This window comes from Acyrthosiphon pisum, chromosome A1, assembly GCF_005508785.2.
Source record: "Acyrthosiphon pisum isolate AL4f chromosome A1, pea_aphid_22Mar2018_4r6ur, whole genome shotgun sequence".
In the NCBI taxonomy this organism is placed as follows: domain Eukaryota; kingdom Metazoa; phylum Arthropoda; class Insecta; order Hemiptera; family Aphididae; genus Acyrthosiphon; species Acyrthosiphon pisum.
Window position 1 is genome coordinate 132325357 of NC_042494.1, and position 26079 is coordinate 132351435.

General features: G+C 32.8%; 1 protein-coding gene across 1 annotated transcript; it reads left to right on the forward strand.

Annotated features, from left to right (window-relative positions):
* Window positions 1-722: 722 nt before the first annotated feature.
* On the forward strand, window positions 723-25775 carry LOC100573110. The gene is made up of 3 exons (XM_003247343.4): window positions 723-1166; window positions 21514-22209; window positions 24404-25775. Exons 1-3 carry the CDS (start codon window positions 1140-1142, stop codon window positions 25316-25318), a joined length of 1638 nt encoding a protein of 545 aa, XP_003247391.1. The 5' UTR covers window positions 723-1139; the 3' UTR covers window positions 25319-25775.
* The last annotated feature ends 304 nt before the right edge of the window (window positions 25776-26079 follow it).

Below are 26079 nucleotides of genomic sequence, written 5' to 3' on the forward strand. Positions count from 1 at the left end.
CAACGAAAAAAAAACACACCTAATTGGAAAACAAAAATAACTCCACTCAGATTCTATAAAACAAGAATAATTATTAATTTAGCTTAGGTGATTTAAAAATAGATGAATCATGTACTAGTCTTGAAAAAAGTTACCATTTGTAAGTAGCTAAGTACTAAAAAATTTTGTTTTCTTAAAAACAAAATATAAATGTATACAAATATATTTTTTTAATACTTATACTATACACCAGAATCGGAAAGCATTTGGCAGGTGTTCTTTTTGCTTTCAAAAAGAACTTAAGTAGTAAGTGTGTTCACGGTTCAAACCGATAGTTTATGTAAACACAGTTGACTATAAAGGTACTTGATGCGGGGCCCCTATGGTATTATGTGGTCTATTAACTTTTAAAGTATTATTTATACTCATCATACACGTAACACGTTTATCAAAAAAAGGGGGTATGTAGTAGGTTAGGTTAGGTATAATGTTATATTATAATAATATATAATAATTGGGTTAAGCGGAATATACAATATATTATTATTATTATATTTACTCGTGTACTCACACACATTTGTATATGATAATATTATATATATTATTATAATGTGTACGGTGGAGTGGGTATGGCCTGAATATCACTACCGTACCGCCCGCGTGTATACCTACCGACCAGTAAAGTGTGTGTGTATGTGTGTGTGTATAAACGGCTGAGAGGGACTGGTTATGGCCGAGAGTGTGTGTGCATCGGCAGTCGCTATAGTCGCTACCAACCGGCCGAGTGCGTCCCAAAACACGACACGACGCGGCCGTCCGTCGTTTCTTTATTCTCGCGATACGAGTTCGAGCGCGCGCTTATGATATTGTTAACGTAGGCACTGCGCGCGACCGGCTTCAATATTATTATTATTATTAATAAATAATAACCGTACACTCTGATACCCGACAATATCGCCCGGGTACATCTGCGGTTGGCCGTCCGTTTTCATTCGCCCGATTTTGGTCCGTTTGGTCAACGACAATATAATAATACATTACGATATAGGTAGGTGGTATCGCGTCGCCGCACGTCGAAATACACACGAGAAACGTACACGAGAGCGCCCAGCAGACGCTGTCATGACTCATGGTGTTACCATCAAACGTCCGGACGAACCATGGATACGGCCTCCGACATAAGTCAGGTAAGACAAAAATAATATTATAAACGATACCTAAAGAGCGTTCGGACACGACCACGACGCCGCAGTCGCATTCCGCAGACGATCACGACTGATAACAACGCGCGCACCTGTGCCACCTGTTGTATATTCGACGACGATACTGTGTTATTTAAGTGATAACAACCGGCCGCCCAGCACTGGCACCTGCCCAGTGACCACATATATTATAACATAGAGGGATGCATTAAAACGTAAAAACACACGTGTCCTAGCCCTTGCACTGCACTCGTGGTGTTTTGAAAATAATATTGATATGTTATCATCACGTTTCCGGAAGACCGAAGATTAAAATAATAATATACTGAAGTTCGTATAATTATTTTGAACAATTAATCGTAACAGTTTATGAACGCGCGGCTATTTCATCTCGCACCGACAAGACGACAAAAAATGGTAATACAATATTATTAATATTTTACCGACGTGTGTGATAACGCGATCGAACGTTACGACGACGACGACGACGACGACGACGACGACGTCGGTCGATTCGAATAGTATGTTATTATATTATCGTTCCGGTCGATTCCGGTTTCGTCGTCGAGTTTGGGAAGCGACGACGGTTATTCCCTGGCATGTTGTTCGGTTTCATATCACGTATTATATATTATACATACATTCCAGGCCGCCGCCGCCGCCGGAGGAAACGGCGGTACAGGTTTTACGCGATTCTCTTTTGCCCGGCCCGACCGTCCACCCGCACACGTCTGTTGTAGTTATTGTATCTACCTACCTACGCCAGCGGACCCGAAATTGTGTGTAGTTTCTCTCGGGTGTATAATATAATATTTTGATTGTTCGATTTTCATAATAATATTAAAATGAATCAAACCGATAATGAAAATATTCGAACGCCGGAGATAGATAACAGCCCAATGGACGGTGGTTGATAACGGTGATAACGCGGGGATTTAAACTCCGTCACGATCGGCGGAGAGCAATGACTGCGGCAGGTGTTTAGAAGAAAGTGAGCACCGATCGAATTTATTAGGGTCATGTGCGCCCAATGCAATTTCTACTCTCCTTATTCCGCGCCGGAACTTTACTAATAATAATAATAATAATAATATATTTCATTGTGTAGGTATCTACTCTTAATCTCACGACAATCTCACGCTGCAACGACGAGAATAATAGTTATTAGCGTTTTATATTAAACACGTCATACTGTTTTAATAGTAAAAAGCATTTTAATAATTTTGCCCGCGTGCTCAGCTGCTTAAATGTCACTAACGAATTTGTTAACCGTTTCGTTTCAATACAATATTATTATATAATAGTTGTACGTATAACCAGTCAAGTGACTCGTCGAATATTTTGTATTGACATTTAATTATAAGAATCTATACGTCGTTTTAATCTAATGTGGAGTCTCTCAGCCTCGTACATATTAAACGCATTTTACGGCTCGAAAAATCAAGTTGAAATTACCATACCCTATAAAATGATATTATGCTCGAGAATATTACGCTTCGTAAGACTACACATTGTATAGCAAAAATGCAATAAAAATCGATTGAAATCTTTATTAGATATTTTATTCGCACCAAAGAAATGAATAAAATATACATTCGAACATTTGGTCTTACATTAATGCACTGGCTTCGTCTGAGCTAATTTTTTTTAAATAATAATATATAAGTACCTACTTTGGAGTTTTGAATCAAATACGATTTATTTGTATAGGTATTTTTTTTACATAGGTATACATTTATAAACGGCGAATTTCAACCGGATGCATCCGAGTTAGGTTAGGATTTTTTTTTATTGTTGACCGGGACCATTGTATTATATATTATTATAAATAGTAAGTTAATTGTAAAGTATTTTAAATCTCTTTAGTAGTATTAATGAACAATACCTAACCTAACCTAACGTTGTTACGGTCGTATTATATTGTAAAGCTTATAGAACATATCTGATAGGATATTCAGCAGTGTCATATAAAGGTAGGTATTCCACGACGAGTTTAAACGTACCAATAAAACGAGGCTTGTTATACCTATATTACCTATATACCGTAGTTATATTATATAGGTTATATTATTAAGCGCTATGGTTAATCCTTTTTATTATATTATTATTATTATTATTATTTTATATGCGTATTAATGCATTATTATGCTGCAGAGAAACTTATACGTGCGTAGCAATATGCGCATGCGCCGCTGTTGCAGTAGAAACGTGTAAAAAATAATTATTCGATTTTAAATAATAATCAATAATAATAATGATTGTCTTTAGTATCAACATTTTGCTAGTATTATACTTATGTTTATATCGGTTTATACTTAATATTATTTGTTATTATTAAAAGGATGTCAGCGCAATATTTGTTTTACCCACACGCATCATAGATAAAACGCTTTCACCTAAAATCGTTTTTTATGATTTTCAAGTAATTTTAGAGTAAAATCAACTATCACAAAAATTATAGAGAATAATATTTTTGAAGGTATGACATCGGTTTTACATTTTATTGTTATTTGATTTTGTATTCGACCTTCAAAATGAAAAAATAAATGCTGTAAATTTAAATAAGGTTTAAACTGTTTTGAGACAATAATATTATATAGACAAATCGATATGCCATACCCTCAAAAATATTATTCTCTCGTGTTTTTCCAACGGATGATTCTACTCTAAAATTACTCGAAAACATAAAAATAAATGATTCTTCGTTAATGCGTTTTGTCTATGCTCCACACGCGCCAGAGAGAGAGAAAACAAACAGTGCGCTGACATCCTCTTAATGTATTATAACGCAGAGTTTACATGCGTATCAAAATGCGCATGCGCCCCCGTTGCAGCATGGTAACGTGTAAGTAATTCGATTTTAGACAATAATAATAAATTGTACTTAGTACATATTGCAATTATCACAAATTTATTCCGGTTAAATTCATTACCCACAAAACTATGAGGTTCCTTATAATAATACAATTATATATACCTAGCTATGGCCTATGGCTGTTGATAATATCGGTGCGCTGGAATTGTAAGCCAATTATACTCGGTAAGCCTTTAAACTTCCATCTACCTGAGTTTAAGCCATACATAATAATATTATACATTATGGCCCCGGTTAAGTTTATGCCAGGCATGTAGCGTCTGTGCCTACCAATTAAGCTATGTATAATATATACCTATATATTATTATATACCAGAGTCGTACCAGACATCTTTAATGTAGGTAGGTAATTCTCCCAAAAACGGTTAACTATATTCGATTTAATTATTTAGTTCTGTACTGAAATTATATATCGTTTAGACTTTAGGTGCTATACTGCTATGTATATATAGTGTATACATTATAATATTGTAAATGCCAGTTAAGACTGTATCCGATTGTATAATTTTATTAAAAAACTGATGCTTCATACGCGTATAAGTAATTAGAGTTAGGCATGTGTTTACGCATTTCGTTACGTGCACCAATTACCTTATACAATTATTATTTATTTTTAATGTTATAGATCTTAATCGTTCTCCCTCGTGGATTTTATGATTATTTTTCTCCGTGCTATTATGTAAGATATTTCACATTTTGATTTTCAAAAACGGCATATATATTTTTCGAATCAAACGAATTTAATTTTCAACATGATCAATTACGGGACGTAAATATACTATAGGTATTAATAGATTGTTCATTGCATCAATTTATTGGTTTTATTTAAATTTTGAATTTATTTGTTTTGCTGAACTTTACTAATTTAACTTCGCAAAAGATGACTAATTTCAACTCGACTGCAACTGTTTGTGAGAAAAATAAACACACACCAAAGATAATTAAAATTTAAGCGTATACACTATACCCGTACATAAAATACATACCTACTATATTATAAATATAATTGATGAGTAAGTCATTGCATTGATCATTTTTATGTATGCAAATTTGTAGTAAGTAAGTAGGTACTTAGGTATTGCTCATCGTTTTGAAATTATTGTTGTAGTATGTTATCTAACAAATGATAAATGATAAATATACCTCCTGTCTAGTTAATTACTCAATCTTAAATGAATGGGTACTACACTTACAAGTGTGTATTATATTTGAACCAGGTTTCATTGTTCAGAGAGACCACGATGAATCGGAATTATTCATATAATATTATACGATAAACAAACTGCAGCAATTATTGTCAGTAGTTGTGACTGTTATAGCTCATTTAACGATTTATGCATACATAAGTGAAGTACCTATAAAACTAGATTTTAAATTTTATTTTTTATTAGTCAACACTTTATATAATTTCTTATGAGTAAATGATAAGGTTAATTATAATTAAATAATAAAAACCCAAAATATATTCAATATTTTAAAATTCTGCAAATCTGTCAACAATTGAGGCAACGGGACAGCTTTTACCATAATAAATACATTATTTTAAAAGAAAAGTAATTATTTTTAAGATTTTTCTATTTTAAATAATAACAATTATTGTTATGAAATAATAGTATGCAACCATTATATTATTATAATTTAAATATGATGTTTTATTTTGGCATATTGTATTTTTTTTTTTATTTTTTTTTTTTTTTACTGTGGCTTAGGCCACTATGGATATTTGAAAACTATGTTATTTCATAAGTAATACGCATAGTGGCCAAAACTGTTTTATTTTTATACAGTATCATAGAGTTTGGCTATATACTTTGGTTCTGTAATAAATTATTAATTTTTCAACGTCAAAAATATTAAATTCCGGGCCATGTAGTGGAATATTTTTTCATTAGGTCTGGGCCCAGTCTGGTTCTGAAAAATAATAAAACGTAATAATTTTATATTTCTGGGTTAGCTGTTCCGATAATATTCGCCTCAATTTGTAAGGAATTCTATGTTGTAATTAAATCAAAATGATTATGTTATTAATATTGTTATGTTTTATAGTTATTATATTTCACCTATTTGACAGTTTTATAATGTTGATGTATCACCAGAAATACCTATGAAAAGGATTTCTAGTTTAAATCTCTTAATATTATGTATACAATATTAATTTAAATAATATTATTTATTACTATTGCATTAACAGTATATACTAGCTCACAGTTCCCGATAAAAGTTCCGTTACTGAGCTTTCTAGGAAATTTGTCAATTTATTATAATTTGATTATTGACCCTAGGTAATAAGATTAATTTGAAATTGCATACTATTTATTGTCCAGTGTAGATATTTTTTACTATAATTACAATGATGATATTTTTTTGTTATTTATATGATGAAATAAATATTTTTCTTGTTATTATTATCTAACACAATATCGTTTTAATAATATAATTTAATGTATTATATATATATATACAAATATCAAATCAATTTTAACATATTTTTTTATCATAATTCATTCGAAATGTTTGACTGTTTGAAGAATAATAAATTAAAAATATTTTTATGATATTTTAAATATTTCGCTACTGGCTATAGGTAGGTATAAAGTTTAAGTCAAATTGAATTTGTTACTTTTACAATGCGATATGATGAATAATGTTTTCCATTAATTTTCCAGGAAATATGAATCGTTTATACAGATAAAACACAATATAATATAATATTAGTGTTACGTTATATAACGATATTACAATGTTTGGTACCTAACCTTGAAATAAAAAGTAAGGATTTTCGTCTTATCGTTGTTGGCTCTAGAAAAATCCATTTAATCGTTTTCCTAGCTGGCATTGTTTTTTAAACGAATAGATATAATTTTAACGACGGATCTTGTTATTATTATCGTCTAATTGTATTTGAAACATTACAATTAAAATTTTACGAGGCCGAATTATTATTTTATGCATGCAGCCACACTGAGACAGCATTGCCGGTTGCTTTGGAAATCTGTTATGGAAACGTGTCGCGATGACCGATATTTTATGTATACTGCAGTCTCGTTTAACGTTCGACTCGTGCGATACTTTCGTGACGTACGTCCTGTACAACCTACAGAGCGAATAGCGAATGAATAATTATACAGCGGGGTTTCGATGCGACTAAAATTAATTCGAGTATACCGGAGACGTGGGCACTAATCATGAACAATATTAATCTATATCGAAAACGCAATTAGGTAAACTAATAATTATGTTACGGGAACCTGCAGAGTACCTACGCAAGCATATTGTATCTAATACGTACGTTAGCCGAAAGCTAATATTATTTTACGACAATCGCACACTAAATACACTATGAAATTATATTCGTACGACAGCTTGTTGTTCCATTCAGCCAGCTGGCACATTAAAATGCAAATTCGGCAGACTACCGACCACTGCTATTTAGAATGTCGATAATTTGCCTGTGACCGCGATATGTGACCATCGAATAGGTACCTATATAGAAACATCTAAACTCAAATCAATATAGTTGTTGATAGTCTTAATTATGTTACCTACTATCCGAAACGTGCGATTTACGACTTACGTAATATTACATCTAGCTATAATACTACACTGCACTGATGATCGGTGTACGGAATTAGAATTTCGGGGCGCCAGGACGTTTAGTACTTTAGTAGGGACTTTGAACAATAATTGTATACGTCGTTCGTCTTGAATAAATCGTATAAGGGGATCCGACGGTTGTACACATTATAATATACAATATTATATGCATGCTGATTCCCAGGTGTTGCATATATGAGGCTCCTCGTAAAACTATATTTGCAATTTTGTCAAACGAGTACCCATTGTTGTTGGGTTTTTTTTATGCAATCGTTAGTTTCTTTGCAGCTGTTAAGTTTTATTTGTCTCGTTCAAACTATAAATTAAAAATAACATACGAACAATTATACTTATAAAATAATGGTAGGTATAGTAAATTAATAATTTTTATTTTTCCTCAAAATAAGTAGGTAGACAAAATAATTAATATACAAATCGCGGTTCATTATGGATTTTTTGACTATATCATAATGGACGTAAATTATTTTATTGTATTTATGACAAAATATACGTACCTAAGGACAATTAATGTTTTGCTGCAAAAAAAAAAAATAGTAATTAACATAACGCTGAGTGTTATGAATATTCAACTTAAACAAATATTTGCGGAATATATGATAAAAAAATATGCAAGAACGTTGAACGTTCTCTTTCAAATGTAAAATAATATTTAACGCTTTAAAATGATTTAATGTCGAAAAATATGAATATAATATAATACCACAGTATTGTACAGTGTTATATTAATTCTAACAGCGAGTCGTTTATACTTATATTATGCATATTATTATATAGTATTCTACTTTGAATTTTAAATAAAAATTAATCTATTGTAATTTACATTTAGAATAATATAATAACGTGTAGAACGTTTAAATAAAATATTAACAACATAATCTAACCTAACTGAACTTGTAACACAATATTCTATTTAGATGCTTAATGCAATATAATAAAAGTAATTTGTTTTTAATAAAATTACATTGTTGATCCAAGGAATTTAACTAATGCCTTTATGTTTTAGCCAGCAATAAAATCCACATTATTTTATTATATGGTTCAGTAAAATCTCTCGAGACAGTGAGACATCTTTATTGCATAAGGTGGTATATTTGGTATAATATAACAAATATGTGATAAAAATTTTTTTTTGCATAAATATTATCAAATAAATACGTAAGTAGTAAAATGCCATGTGCATAAACTCATTATTATTATTATTTTAATTTTTACTTTTTTTTTCTAGTGGTTGTAGAGTCTGTTAAGGAACATTTTCACAATAAACACAAACGATGTTGTGAATTTATATAAAACATTACATAAAATTAAAAAGTGATATTAAATTAAGCCACAAAGGGGGCTTGTGTGAAGTGGCCATATTTTTTAAATAAATACAGGGTGATTCACCACCATGCTCACCCCAATTTGTTCCTTAAATTAATAACTTCAGAATTTCATAAATTCAGATTTTTGGAATTTTTAAATTGCTCAGCCAATTTTTTTTCAAACTTCTGACTTTTTTGTACTACTTAAGGAGTGCCACGTGGATATACAAACTTCTGTTTTTTAAATTAGAACTCCCTTCTCAACTATAAGTTATTGAATGGATATTTTTTTTGAAAATGTTTATGTAGGTACCTAACCAAGCCCGGATTAAGACATTTTGAGGTCCAGGGGCCAAAGTTTTAAATAAGGTCCCTGTACGAAAAAAAAATAATAATGTTAATGTATATATATATTAATATTATTTAATATTAGGCACCTGTTATAATAAATATATTAATATTAGGAACATAGCAATAAATTATGGATATTCAAATATTGTATCATTTTATTTATAATTTACAAGCTTCTTCAACCGCTACATAATCATCGATTATTGTTTAGGTGATTTATGCAGTGTTATAGCATATAACGAAAAAAGTAATGGACAAATCTGAGGCCCCTAAATAAATTCTAACTATCGATGCACGGAGGCCATGCCCCCCCCTGGACCCCCCCTATAATCCAGGCTTGTACCTACCTAATTCTAAATGTGAATGATTAGTTTCTTAGTTATTAAAATGTTTGTACTAAGGATAAATGTCTTAAAAATGGTTTTACACAAATTTAAATAGACGTAATATTGGAACGAGTATTTATTATATATCATTTTTACAAATTATTAATGATGATAGATTAATATTAATGACTGAAATTTTTAAATTATCATATTATCCCCCATATAACACATTACTTTTGGACTAAACCGCCATTGACCTTTTATCCTTTACAACACAAAGTTAAAAAAATCAAATACTACTCGTAAGAATTTTGATTCTGCAGATACATCAAAATGTTCAGAAAAATTATCCACCGAATAATAAATTTATAGTTGAAAAGGGATTTTTTTTTGAAAAATAAGTTTGTATCTTCACAGGACAATATCTTTAAGTAGTACGAAAAATCTCAAGACTTTTAAAATAGGGTCTTTAAGAATATTTAAAAATTCCAAAAATATAATTTTAAACGACTGCATTATTGAACAAAAAAATGAGGTGAGTATACTTGGTGAATCAATTAGTATTATAGACTCACTAACCATGCATATTTTATTTAAATTTAGATTTTTAAATATTCTTGGACCATATTTTTAAATGTTTAGGTTTTTTATACCGTTTAAGTAGTATCTTACATCTTGTATCGATACAAACTTTTTAAAAAATTTAACAGTACATTAATTTTGAACAGATGATTTTTTTTTTTTATATTTATGTCTTTAAATTGAAATTTGAACGAGTAGCTTCTGAGTTATTAAACTTTATTGTACCTAATTGGAATAATTTTCTACGATAGTAATTAATAGGTTTAAAATATAAAGGGATTTGACGATGGCTCTAATATTTGAAAATAATCAATATACTTACTTAATATTAACATTGTATAATAATTTGTAAAACCGTCCGAGGATAATAGATACTTAACTAAAATACCTAATTAGTAATTATACATATTTTTTTAAAACTATTGTAAATTAATATTATTTTCATTTATTAAAATTTGATAACCCGGAAACTTCTCATTCGAATATCGATTTAGATACATCAACATTTTCAAAAAGAGTCATGTGCTTAACAATTTTTAGTAAAAAATTGTGTTTTTCATTTAACAAAAAGAAGTATGTATTACTTGAGAACCCATATTCTTTGGTGGTGTAAAAAATCTAAGAATTTAAAATTATAGTCCCTTATTAGTTATTATAGGTACTCAACAATTCCGAAAATCAGAATTTAAATAAATGTGTGATTAAAGAAAAATATGGCGATGATCATGCTTGGTGAATCACCTTGTATATAATATTATTTTATAACAAATTGTTTATTTCAAATATTTTCACCTGTATATGTAATTGCCATGTATAATTTATCGATAAATAACGTATCATCGCATAGTGTCTAATGAATTGAGAACCATTGAGGACTTAGATATTTTTTTATTTTTTTATCTAATATAGCTGTGATCTAACAAGTGTCGATTCGACCTTCAATTTATTTGAACCAATGTCTTTTTTCATCATGTCAAAACTCTTTGAAACTGTTTAGCTGTGTTTTAAAATATATATAATACTTTATAACAAATACTTCTACGACGAAAAATTCATAGTTTTATATTTATGTCATATCGTTTTATTTGAAAACGAAAACATCTTTTTGTTCGATAAACAACTATAAATTTATTTTTTCGTTTCAATTAATATTCTAATAGGATATGTTCTACATATATATACTGACGCAAATATTGTCAAATCCAATTACATGTATACCAAACTCGTAAATTACATTTGTTGTAAATTCGTTTATATCGCACATACGAATTCTATGAATAACTACCTATACCGGATTTCGATTTATTTATTAACGAAATTCGGGGCACTTTTTTTTAGTGATATTCGTTTGAACAAACGAGTCAAGCTCACATTGTGACCGTGCAGTTCAATGGATACATTACTGTAATATTTTCGTACACCCCCCCCCCCCCCCAACACCACCACCCACTGAGTTGTGCTACACTATATTGAAATCGTTGTATAATATACCTATACAGCCATATAGGTACCGGAAAACAATAAACGCGTTTCGCAAAGTTATTTTCTAATTGATCGGACACTCGACGAGTGAGCGTATAATATTATGAAGTAACCGGACTTATCGGCTTTCGTTGGAAACAGTTGCTGCGCGGGTTATAATGTAGTACGACATACGACATACCTACAGACTATACAATATTATAGGTACTCGGCAGTGTAGATAATAATAGTAATAATATTATTATGCGTTATTGTCTGTGATCGCACAGCTCGTATATGCGTATACATAATATTATAATAATGACAACAGTAATAACATTGTGCATAGAGCCGATGCACAGCATAATTATATATATATTTATAATATAATATATTATATCAGATCCACAACCACTTGTGTGCACCGCGACCACTAACTCGGGACGTACACTCACAGTAAGTGTGTCCCATTCGTCGTATAGTAAACGACAAGGCGCAGGTATTTAGTTGCGTGTTGGGTGTAACTACATCATGTTATACAGGATGATTCACCGGACATGGTCAACCCCATTGTTTCCTCCAATATTCAATTTACTTAAATATTCTGATTTTTGAAATTTCCGACCACACTCAAGGACCATAATATAATTTTTAATTATTTAAATTTTTCGTACATTCAACGAATTTTTGAAAATTTTGGTGATGTAGGTATCTAAATCAAAATATTCGAACGAGTAGGTTTTGGATTGTTTAACTTTGTGTAGGTACTAAAGATAATAATATTATTTTAATATATCCGTGATAAAATATGGGTTTAATATTAGGGATATGATATTTTTTTTTCATAATATTTTACAATATATTATTCAATATTAAATAATGTATTTTATATTTGTATAAAACCATCTTCAAGGACTTCATAACAATTATCCGTGCTTAGTATACATGCATTTTAATATCTCAGAAACAACTAACGCTGATTTGAATTTTGATTTGGAGACGTCGACATTTTAAAAAAAATCATTCTCTTAACAACTTACACGCATTAAAAAAGCCGGTTGTCATTTAGAAAAAGGAACCGCGGATAGTCACAGGATACTACTTACAAAAATCTAAAATTAAGTGTCGGTGGAAAAAAGTCGAGATAATAATATTATACCTTACGCGTACCTCTATTATTAAAACGTTATACTATTATTATAATGGAGCCGTCATAACATTGGCCCTCGAAAACGGCTGGTCCGACGGACGGGAATGTGAAATACGATGAGCACCTCCCTCGCCGAACAGTATCGCTTTCGCGTGTCGTCCGCGACTCGTTAAAACGATGTTTTCGCGTTCCAGGCAGAGATACCCATCGTCGTCATCGACACGTCCTGCAGCGGTACAATTAACTCGCATAGTAATGATAATAATAATTATACACCGTCGTTGATAATAATATTACAGTAACGACGACAACGAAAACAACAACAACAACGTCGGGACGGCGTACAACAGTATAACGTGAACGGTATATACCCGGCCGCTGATTAGTGGTTACCAGCCGATAACTGTATTATGGTAATGCCCCCGTCGTCGTGTGGTTTGTAAAATTGTTATTCGACCGACGGGCATATGGAAATATTATACTGCGAGTGGTCTGTTTTGGGTTTTCGACGAATCGACCGCGACGTGACGTGTTGGCGGTGTGTTGCGAGTGTGTTGTATGCGCCTTTCTCGAGGACGCGACTCGCCCGAGTGTGATAATATCATTGTCAAATCAGTTTATTTCGTTTTTGTAAGTCCGCATTGTTGCCGAGATGATATACCTACGGACGACCACGGAATACTGGAAGAACAAAAAAAAAAAAAAACGAGAGATTTCATTATGGTTTTTTGGATGTCGTATTCGTCCGCTGTAAAGGTAGGCGTGCGCCCACCTACAGAGTAATTCTGGAGAAGAAAAACACAAATTTTCTCGAAAAGTATCAATGTTTGAAAATATTTTCATTTACCTACATGTTATTTTGAATTGATTACAGAACAAAATTTAAATTATTTTTCTATTTTTTATTGTTATAGTCTTTCAAGTGTGTTTCTTTTTTATACGCGAATTTCTCGGTAAAATAATCTGATTCGGAATATTATGTAATAAAAAAATGTAAGCTGTCATTAAAAAAACGATGACGATAAAAAAAAAAACAGTAGAAAATATAATTTTTTTCTTAAAACCGTCGTTCTGTAGTTAGATCAAATTATACACAAATTGTTTTCCGAAAACGTTTTACTTTTCGAGAAACTAAGATTTTTTGCATTTATAACAATCGCTTTGCAGTAATGCAGTGTATACATATTATAATATAATATAATATTGTAATATATTCTTATAATAATATGTAAGTACCTACGTGTAAGTACCTACGTATAAGTATCTCCATATATATATATATATATATATATATATAATACGATATAACGTATTATATTATTGTAATATGCATCGGGTGTTCAAATTGCAGTACACGCGTAACTCGATATAATATTATATTTGTATACTTACCTATTTACCTACTCTTAGGTATCGCGCGTATCTGTCATATATTATTATAATGATAGAGTGCGTAAATATTTTCTCGCGTGGGAAATTATTAGCTATATATGTACCTATCTACCTAATGTTGTGTATTTTATTCTCCGCGTGGTATATTATTATTAAAACGAGCTCGTTATATTTTTGATGTAGGAAGAATATTAAGACGTCATCGCCGTCGTAAGAAAAGGGAAAATCGGTGAACCGAATCGTTGAATGAAATTCGAAATAATTCGATTTAACAATGAACAACGCCGCAGACGTATAAAATAGAAATAATAATATAATAATATGGAATGCATCGTCATCGCGCGGGTTCGGTAAAAACTACGCGTAAACCGAAAACGGCAATAACCATAAATGTAATTTCGGAATTTTGTTCCGATACGCATTCGTTTTTAAGTACACACGAGAACCTATAGATGATTTTTTTCTTAAATTTCAATACCATTTCGATTTTAGTCTTGCCCGTTTCCGTTTCCAGTTAAATCGGTAAAAATACGCATCGTTGTTGTAAGTATTAGTTAGGAGTCGAGAAATATAAAATCACATGCGTGCAAAGGAGCAAAATCCGTACCTATATCATGTTGTTATATAGTTTCGTTTGAATCGATATCGTTTTGGCAGACGGCAAACAATTATTGAAGAGTCATTAGAAAATAATTTTCCCATAATTTAGTGAAATGTACTTATCGTTAATGTCGAAATCGAAAAATGTTAACGCGTTTTTTACGTTATAATTAGCGTTTATTATAAATCACATTAACTATAATGCGTGCACAACGGAAACGTTTGATAGGTATATGGTACCTATCTACTGTAAAATACCAATTTTAGTGTTGTACATTTAACGAATCATTACAATAAATTGTTTTTTATGAGCTTCAGTTGAAATACAAAATAAATGTTTTTTTTCCCTAGGAATGTTGCAGTACAATAGTAATAGTAATACTTGAAGATTTTTTTCCTATTTTCATTATCTTAACTTCATTGATTCTCGTTTCTAATAGTTATAGACTTATCGGAATTTGCAAAATATCAGTGTAATTATAAATGTGGCTAAAATGTATAATTATTTTGTTTAAAAAAACCACCGACGATTTGCGGGTGCAGAATAAACATGCAGCTTAAATACCGAATACAGTATCATTATTGTTGATTAAAATTAATAATATAAATCATATTGTGCTTAACACATTGTGCTTGTTGATAGGTAGAACTAAGTTGCAAATATTATAATATTCGTATTTTAAACCTTTATATTTATTGTAACACCTATTAAAAAAAAAAAAATGTATCTTTTTCCCAATGGCCAAGTTGCCGAGGGTTACTTCTTTAATAAAAAAAAAAAAAAAGTTCTCGGGAATCTTGTATGGGGACATTTTTTTTCATAGATCCCAAATGTAAATGGACATATTTTTTAAATAAAATTGTGCCCATGGTGAACAGCGGTAGTAAAAAGAGTATTCTAGGAAGTAAAAATTGCGCCAGGCATTTTTCTATTTCTTAAATGGGTATTTACGGTAATATAAGCCCACAGTGTTCAAGTGACACTGCGTTCATCGATATCTATTTTAAACACTGTGGGGCACATTTATTGGCGCGCAAGGCGAACGTTTATTTCTATCTGAAAAAGTATAAAAATTATATTACTAGACTTCAATATATTGTGGAAATTATGTCGCATTACTTAAGTTATTACGAAAATAACTTAAGTATAGTTTATTATTATTTATATTTAATCAATGTATAATTTATCTAATACACAGCATATTTAAATAATTTTACATACCTAAAGAATATTGGTTAATATACTGTATAGGTAAATTGTAATGTTTTTTAAATTTTATTAACTGAAAAATATTAATTTTTTTTTTATTAAACTTCAATTCATCCAAACTAAAAAAAATATTTTTGGTGGATTGTGATGGCAACTTGGAGTTATCTTTAGATAATATTTTAAATGACCATCATTTAGACTACTACTAATTATACTAATGGCGCAATTTAAGTTTGTCCTTTTAAATAAAATATTGATAAAGAAAAATAAATGAGGTATTACAATATACATTTTTAAAACAATATAGACGATAATACTTAATATTATAAAGGGCGATTATTGATTAACCTATATTATTTTAATAATTTATTTATTCAATTTCTGATTTTTCAATTTTTAAGGATATTTTATGACCATATTTTCAATATTATGTAGATTTTTAAACCATTTATGTATAGTGTCCTATGGGCTATGGCGATATAATTATTTTTTTTTTTAAATACAATTTAACCTATGTTTGTAAATAATTATCAAGCAGAATATTTTTTGAAAATGTTGACCTCTCTAAATCTAAATTCAAACGAGTAGTGTCTGAGGAGCACACTTAAAATTCGATTAAACTCGTTTTAAAACGAAAAAGTTGGGGTTCAAACCCCACGCCCCCTACCCACTGTGCACGTGACTACGATATTTATACCGTCATGTTCTGCATAAACTACCTATAGTATCTGATACTAAAAACAAAGTGTAACGTAGCCGGAGAATCTATTACACCGCAGTGACCGAAAACTATACATTTTGATCGGATGAACGGAATGGTTTGAATTTACGTTTTCTAGTAAAACAGCACGCGGGTAGGTAGTTCGCATATTATATTATATTATTTTAAAACGGACATCTTTGCCACAACATATCGAAAATGCTCGCGTTATGATGGTTTGCTAAACAAAAGGATATTGTATAGTATAATATGGTACCTGCGACGAAACGTTTCATCCGAATCTATAATATTACATAACAACAATCGGTTGCGAAAATATGACGGCAAGAACAATGGCGTCGTCGGTGGTTTTTGCACAACGCGGATAATATTTATTTTCCAGCGATTGAATTCTGCACACTATATAGGTATATACCATGTACCTCACTTCGAATTTATACACTGGTCGTATACACGTGCGCAGGAAATGGATTTCTATCTGCCCTGTAATCGTCGAGCGATCATCCCGGCGCCGCCGCCGTATATATATGTGAACATAAAAATATCTCATTATGTCCGTCGTTTCGCTGAACGACTAAAATAGTTTTGGTTTTATTTTTTTTCCCCGTTTTTTTTCTTTACCTCCCTTTAGTTTTTCGCCGACGACTATTGGGTTTTCGGCTCGCCTGACCTAACCGCCATCAAGACTTTATAATATTACATTGAATTCCGTCGCCGGTCTACATAACACTCTACCTACATATTTTGTTTCGCTGCGGTCTCCGATTGATATTCATTTATCGTTACATATAATATTAGTTTGTTAATATTATTATTATTATTTTGTTGCCCTTCCCTCCCTCTAATTCAGAAGAATTACTCGAAACATTTAGTAACCTACCCGTACAACTAGGTATAGGTGATTTAAAAACATCATTTCGAGTACAGTTTACCACATAGTTTAGCAGTAGTAGGTTAGCCTACCTGCCTTGATATTATTGTATTATGCGCGAGTTTATTAAAACATCATGGTATTAGGTATGTACTTTGCGCACCAAACTCAGAGGCGTATTTTGGCGATTTTGGCGCTCTAGGTACACACATTTTGGAGTCCCTTTTTTCTTAGTTTCATTTTACTCATTACTAGAAAATTTACTTTTTCTCTCCGTTAAAAGTGATACCCCAAAATGTATACTCTTCCCCTTATTTCACTTGTGATTCCACGTTTTGGAGGCGCAATTGCCTCCCGTCACCCTCCCCTCACCTAAATACGCCACTAACCAAACTGCAGTACATTAAATAATAAATTATTGAACGAAAAGCATACGAAATAAGTCGATATTTATGCGTTGTATAATATATATCTACTCGCAGACGTGTCCTACGCGGACACGGACGATTTTCCCACCGAAAGGGTTGAAACGGGCGGTCCTCCGGCAACTGCCGGATCGGGTTTTTCGCATGTTTATCGGACATCGCAGCGGCATCGTTGTGTTTTTTTTTCCACAATATCGCGGACACAGTCGTACTGCTGTATAATAGTGCACCGGTAAATTCTACGGCCGACACGTCCCGACTCTGGAATTCGTTGAACGCTGAAAAACGCAATAGTCGGCGGTGGAGGCGCAGGTGGAGGCGGCCGTGGTCGGATGGGTGGAGCGGAGTTCGAAATGCCGTTTCGACGCGAACCGCTGCACAAAATCGTCATCGTTTATCCCGAGCAGATAAATTCTCGGTAACGGACGTTGCTGTGGCAGTGTATCCAGTTGGGCGTTATGGCTTAAGATTCGTTGAAAACGCAATTGATCAGCACATTTTATTGCGCCACTGTTCGCAGAAATATATAACGTACCGACGACAACAGTTAATAATTATATAAATAAATATATGGCTTTTGATACAGACTATAATATTATAGTGTATTGTAGTACACTATAGCCGTAGGTATAATAAATAATAATAATAATTGTAACGTCGTGTGCTGAGCACGAACCGATTTCGAAAGTCCGGCATCGAAAAAACCTCGCAAAATATCTCTCGTAGCACATACTATAGCATTACTAACCGTAACCACGGTCGTCGGTTCGTTGGGAGGACGTCGTGAGATTAAAAAGTTTGAAACGGAGTTCGTAAAGATTCTAATAGCGTACAGCGATGAATGTATTGGTTTTACTATTGGGTGGTTTTTCGTTCGTGTCTGAAGACAAATTTTATGCCAGAAAAATGATTCAATATTGAAGGTGATTTCTGGTAGAAAATTTGTTATCGTTCGTACATTTGGGTGAGATATTAGATATTTATAAAAACAAACTGTTACGAGTCAAACATTTTGAAAATATAATACAAAATGTCTATTATGTTTTGTAAGTTACGGGAATACAGGAAATGAAAAATAAAATATAAAGAAACACAATATTTTTATAATCGTTTAAATTTAAGAATTTGATAAGATTCGTCAAAATAAACGACAATTTGTAAATTTTGTGTTGTTAAAACATCATAAAAATGTTAATAACTTTAAGGCTTACAAATTAAATACAAGATCACCTTATCACCTCAGCGAATCTCTCGGGCAGGGGCAACTCCAGGCAGGATGGCTAATATTATTATAAAAACAAATAGTACAATATAAGCGATGTTTTTGGAACAAATGTGTCAAACTTACCGCATTGCCAATATAAAAATAATATAAGAGTAGTATAAACAAATTGTAATATATCGGCGATCCACTCTGCAGGGACGAGGTATACTGCTCAAAATCTATACTATACAGCAGACCGATTTCCTTTCCAACTTTATTTTAGATTCGGTTTATCACAAATATGGAAATTTTATTCGGTCCGTCATAGGCATGAGTCAATTGTATTGAAAGTACAACGGATGACTATGATATATTTTGTAATTTGAGACTAAATCGTATACATTAAACTACAAGTAGGTATATACTATACTATATAGGACCTACCTAATGCGTTGCATTCTAATATTACCATACTCTAATTTAATGCTCGTTTATACAATATACGTGTACATTGTGGAAATACGTGTGCGTCCACGAGATATTGTAGCTTAATAAAATATACATCGCATACGATTGCGGTGCGCGTGTACTATGTGTGTATTTAATACGTAGGCAGGTATTGCTGTGGTATAATTTTATCTACCTATTTACTATATACGTACATTTTATTTGCTCGATAAATTTAGATTATTTGAAAAACGGCTTTGCATCAATGTTGGGAGAGGTTCGCGCAACCAATCGTCCGTGAAAACGTTACTTGTGTAAGACGGAATTGGTCTGGTCGTTGTGGTGGTATGCATCTCGAGGGATTAATTTTAAAACCAAGAAAGAAAACCACTGAACGCTCGTGTATTTTTTATAGAGAAGCCGAAATTGCATTATCATATAGAGCATTGGGAGATAAACACTGGAGGGCGCAATTGAAAATTCACTGAAATGTTTATCATTTAGATTATACTTACAAAACACGACTGTGTAATAATTATTATATTTTAATAAAATATCGATATTGATTTGCATAACAAATACCTAGTGGTTCCCACAAATATTTGGCCGCAGTCCGAATAGTGTATATTATTATATATTACTTATTATTTTATTATATTCCTCTACAACAATTTCCTAACAAATCGTGAAACCGGTCGTCATTGTAGAAAACGCGGGGCGCAATGTCAGTGGAAAACCTATGTCAGATTATTGTTTGATGTAGCGATTGTTGTTTTAATAAGAACGTAGGTATAGTGGTCCTAAAACATATTATTGTATTCGTGCGTGCAGAATGCGATCGTTGTCTACTTAAGTTTTTCTAGTGAAGTAATTATTTGTTCATCTGCTTATATATCACAGTATGAGAAATCGTAGTTTGTATAGTTAGGGCACACACACACACACACACACACACACACACACACACACACGCACACATACAAATACTTGCGAACAAATTAATTTTGTTACCTACGTTTTAATGAAAGTGGCTGTGCGCGCACCATATCATAATCCGTTTTATAATAATCATGAAAATAATATATGTAACGTTAATATGGATATTTTCATAATTATTATTCTTAACACTGCGAAAACCTATTGTATAACTTCCTATTATTTAGTATATTTTATTTACGTTACCACATTTTTACGTATTTTTTCGTATACTTATTGTTTAGAAATATGTACGGTATGTATGAAGACTGCACTAGGTATACGCGAGAATTCCGAAAGAGATTAACTATGAGTAAATTATTTCCATGATTCCATCCGAGATGTTTTATTTATTTATCCATCGTTATAATGATAATAGTATTAAAAGACAATAATTCTACAGATATTCATTAACAACAGACTTAATATTATAATACGCATAGTTCTTGGAAATTACAAGACGCTAATAATTAAACGCGACCTAGTTATCAACGAATGAATGAAATTCCGATACATTAATAATAAATAACACATTAACGATCAAAAAATAAAAAGGAAAATTAAACATAATTGTGATGACTTGAGAACAAGATAAATAATAATGTTGTACATTATGTATGATGTATATATTTATATAGTATACAAACTAAATTCACAAATAATATTATCTTTTTTATTGTCAATTTAGCCGGTGAATTTTATTCGTTCAAAAATATTTGAAACTTAATTAATGAAATTATAGGAATATCTAATATAAGTTATGTAGGATATTGCGTATAAGGGAATAATCATATTTAATTATTTTATATTATTTTTGTTTCAGATTGATGATGAAATAATCAGATTAAAAAATGAACTCTGTAGAACGAAAAATGCATTGACCAGTCAAATTATCAAAAGACATCAGCTAGTGGCTGAACTGTCACTGAAAGTTGACAAAAAAAATAATCAACTAAAAGAATTCCAACGTTCAAATTTCAACGATCTAGGCAAAGTGTTGAGGTCACTGTACGTGTTCGAGTCAAAACTAAGAAAAGAACAACAGCAAATCAGACGACAACTAGGGGAGAGAGATTCGGTGATAAGGCAACAGCAAATAGAAATTGCAAAATTGAGACAGAATCTAGCGAACCTTTGTCATAAGAATGAGACGCGCGAGGAAACGGAAATTTCGATTTCAAAGCCCGACTTGATCACATCCATCTCGTCACAATCACACTTAAACGAGCACGTGAAAAATAACGATGGAGATTCTCCTTCCAATTCGGAAAAACTCATAGTGCTACCGCCGAAATTAGAGGGACCGAGGAAAAATGTCTTACCGGTTGACACGCGTACTAAGAAAAATTCAAACAACAATATAAACTTTAACAAGAACGTATACAGTAAAACTGTTACGGACTTGTCTCTCAATGACATATCGTCGTTTCCAAACCCAACACCTAATAACAACTTATTTGTTGTGTCTAACTCTATTTTCTCGAAAAACGAGTTTACATACAACGAAGTCTCTAAAGAGGTAAACTTAATTTAAAATTACATCGATATTGTTTGGGAATAACATTTTATTTTATTAATAATGGTAATATTCTTTAGTAAAGCTTATTTCGTTAGGCTCTATATTTATTTCTTATCAATAAAAATAGTTACTGAACTCGGAAGTATTGATTTCCGTCCATACCGTTGATCAGTTTATAATGGTACGTTACGATTAGAATAAAAAAATGTTTCGTAGGCGCATAATAATATTATGATAAATTATAATATTTAAATTAAATGTTTTGACACATTAACATGACAAACAGTGAGTAGTACTGATAATCCGTCCTTAAAATGTATTATTTTATTTCTTAAATATCAAACCATTATAATACAATAATGTGCAATGCATTTGTATACTTACATCTGAATAATAACATTATTTGCCTTTTTCTAATATTCATATTATATATATTTATATCAAATTCCGTTTGTTCGTGCATACAGCATATAGGTGCTTAATATTATGATACCTATTGAATGTTGATAGTATACATAGGAAATAAAATATTTTGTCTTCTGCACTCAATTAGACTGGCACAGTTCTTTAGAGCTATAGTTATATATAAATTATATTAATGCACGGGCCGACGTGTAACAGGCGCACCTGGGAAATCATTTTTCCTTACAGCACCGTAACACCGACTTTTGAAAATATCCCTAACGGTTAAACTGCAATGTGTCTACATTGTAACAATTATTCTTACGAGATTTTTTGGCTCTTCACGTCACAAATCTAAGGTTTGCCTGGTACATTTCAATCGGAGCTCAGGTACCGATATTAATGTTTAAATAATATGATTTGTGCCGGATATAATATTATGACGGGATCCGTCATAACCTGTAACTGGGATTGTATATATTCCACTGTGCAACTTTACCCACCCCAGTAAATTATCACCCTTGACCCACCGGTAAATATTGGCCAGTGAATTTTTACCGATGTTTGTAGTAAAATTGGGTAGAATTCTACTACCTTATGAATCAGCTTAAATTCCACTAGAGAATATATTTTATCTCCCAGTAAAATTAAAAAAAAATAAGATCGGCAATAACTAAAAAAACCGGCAAAGTGCGAGTCGGACTCGCGCACGAAGGGTTCCGTACCATCATCAGCTATAAACATGTTGGCAACACTGCTCATATTAAAAATTCTATGATTTTTAGTATTTGTTGTTATAGTGGCAACAGAAATACATAATCTGTGAAAATTTCAACTTTCTAACTTTCATGGTTCATGAGTACAGCCTGGTGACAGACGGACGGACGCACCGACAGCGGAGCCTTAGTAATAGGGTCTCGTTTTACCGTATGGAACCCTAAAAAACACTCTTAAAAAAAACATGTAATAGAAGTATAAGTTTACTTGTATTCATATTAAAACTGTGCAAATCATATTTATAACGACTTTTAAGGGGCCAGTGATATTGGTCGTTATAGGCGGTAAGACGCGTAATGAAAGTAATAATTCGTTTTGTAAACATAATATAAAATAACATTTTGACTACACCAACATTTATTTTAATCGAATGTTGTACGTTAACGTGTGGTAATGAATATTGGGCGATAATTAATAATAATAGAAATAATAATAATCAATATCTAATAAGTAATATTCTAAATTATGTAGGTACTTATAATAATATGTACAATAACAATATAATAATGAGAAATGTATTTGTAAACGCTTACCGTTTATTCGTTCACAAACTTGACCAACCTAATTCCTAAATAAAAGACGAAGCGGTATTATATCAACTGCTATAGTATCTTAATTATTATTACTTACTTGACAAAATTAAACCTATCATCCGCATTGCTGATAAAATATAATAGACATTAAACGCGATCACGAAACAAAAATAATTGTACTATTGCGACACGATAATGCAGTAATCGTTAAATCAGTTTCGTCGTTATACCGTTATACTATTATAACAGTATTAACATTAAAATTATAATTATAATTATTATATTCAGTATTTACATACTTTATCGTTAAGCAATTAAATTTGGTTATTCGGAAATTGGTAGAATTAAAATTTAAAAAAATATCTATAGCGAGTTAAATTCTACCTCCGAAAAAATGTATTCCTAATAATATTATAACACCTACAACGCCTGTATAGGAAAGCGACTCGTGCCATTTTGACGTGTTTTATATTGGTTTGCAGGTGATAACTTCGGTGAAGCAAAATGGCAAGGTGATCACGTCCGCGCTGAAGAAGGCGGACAAGTACCCGTCACCGAAGTCCGTGCACTTTGGCAAGACGACTCACATACCCGAGCCCGACGACGACGGTCAGACGGACATCGTCAAGACGGTGGAGACGCTCTTGCTGCAGGAGTGCGGCGACTCGACCGAATCGGAGAACGACACGTCCAGCACGGCGTCCACGGAAACTTCTCCCAGCGTGTCGCAGATGGTCCGGAAGTTCGAGAGCATATGCACCACGGCGGCCACGACTTCCGGTTCGGCGACGGGGTCGGAGTCTCGCGGCGCCGACGGGAGGTCTCCGATTCCGGCGGACATCCGTGGCGGCGGCGGCGGTGGAAGCGACGGCAGCTACATCGCGGACGCCGACCTGAGGACGGCGGCCGAGCTGAACGTGAGGACCGACTCGGAACCGGACGTGTGCGGTGGCGGTTGCGCGGCGGTGTCGCTCAGCGACCTGGACCCTCGGAACAACTTCGAGGAGTTCCGGTTCGAGGACAGCGACCTGGACAAGGAGTACGGTTGCGGCCGGTCCGAGGCGGACGGGCTCGAGTACCCGTCCCGGCACGGTTCGTCGTCGCCGTCGTCCGTGGCCGCGGCTGTCTCGGCGGCCGCGGTCCTGCTGCGGTCGGCCGGGGACGACGGGGGTTGCTGCGCCGCCGGCCGGGTCAACTACGAGTCGTTCCTGGAAGTGACCGGGCTCAGCCAGAAGTCCATCATCACGGTGCAGTCGAACAGGAACGCGTACGGGTCGCACAGGAACGTGAAGAAGCCCAAGGACGTGAAGAGCAGGAACCGGGCCAAGTCGGCGTCGTTCGACTGCAAGTCCGCGTACCCGGCCGCCGTCAAGTACTGGACGGAACCCTATCTCTGAGAGACATACCTAGTTACCTATACCTATTTACTTTATTTACCTGTGCACATACCTATTTAGTATTACGTTATCATAATATTATTATATTATCATGTTTTATTTATTTATTTACTCTCTTTTTATTGCGCCGAGAAAATATTTTTTATAATATGCGTTGTTTATCTTTGATATTGGACTTTTATTTCATGGCGGTCATAATAATATGGCTGTTGCGTATGTGCGTGTGACCTAACCGGAATATTATATTATTATTATTATTATTATTTTAATTATTTTTATGTTTAAGTAAGCACTGATATAATAAATTTGAGCCTGCGGTTAACGTCGAGTATAATCAAACATTATTATATTTTAATATTATCATAACGCGTGTTAACGACACATAAACTCGAGTTTTTTAATTAATAAATAAAAAAGTTTGTCCCACTCGCCACCGACGACGTGTGGAGTGTATTTATTTGTTTTTGTTTTTCGTTATGTCCATATATAGCTGCAAACATTTAGCGGCCGTCGCCACACGAGTGGTTCGGATGAATCCGTCCGAAGTGGCCGGCGCGTGACCACTTGACCAGACCAACAGCTCTCCACTGCAGGGTGGCTGCGATCGACATTTTTGCGGTGATCGATATGACCCAATATATAATATATTACGCGACAATATTATTTTAAGACCCCATCGTGAAGTCAAATACCAGTAGACGTATTTTAGAAAGGTCGAACGATAGTAATTTTAAAAAAAAGCTGAACGAATGATTTCACCC

Coding starts and splice junctions, on each gene's coding strand:
- LOC100573110 (XM_003247343.4), top strand. CDS start 1,140: ATGGATACGGCCTCCGACATAAGTCAG. Junction 1,167..21,513: donor CGGCCTCCGACATAAGTCAG/GTAAGACAAAAA, acceptor TTTTTGTTTCAG/ATTGATGATGAAATAATCAG. Junction 22,210..24,403: donor ACAACGAAGTCTCTAAAGAG/GTAAACTTAATT, acceptor ATTGGTTTGCAG/GTGATAACTTCGGTGAAGCA.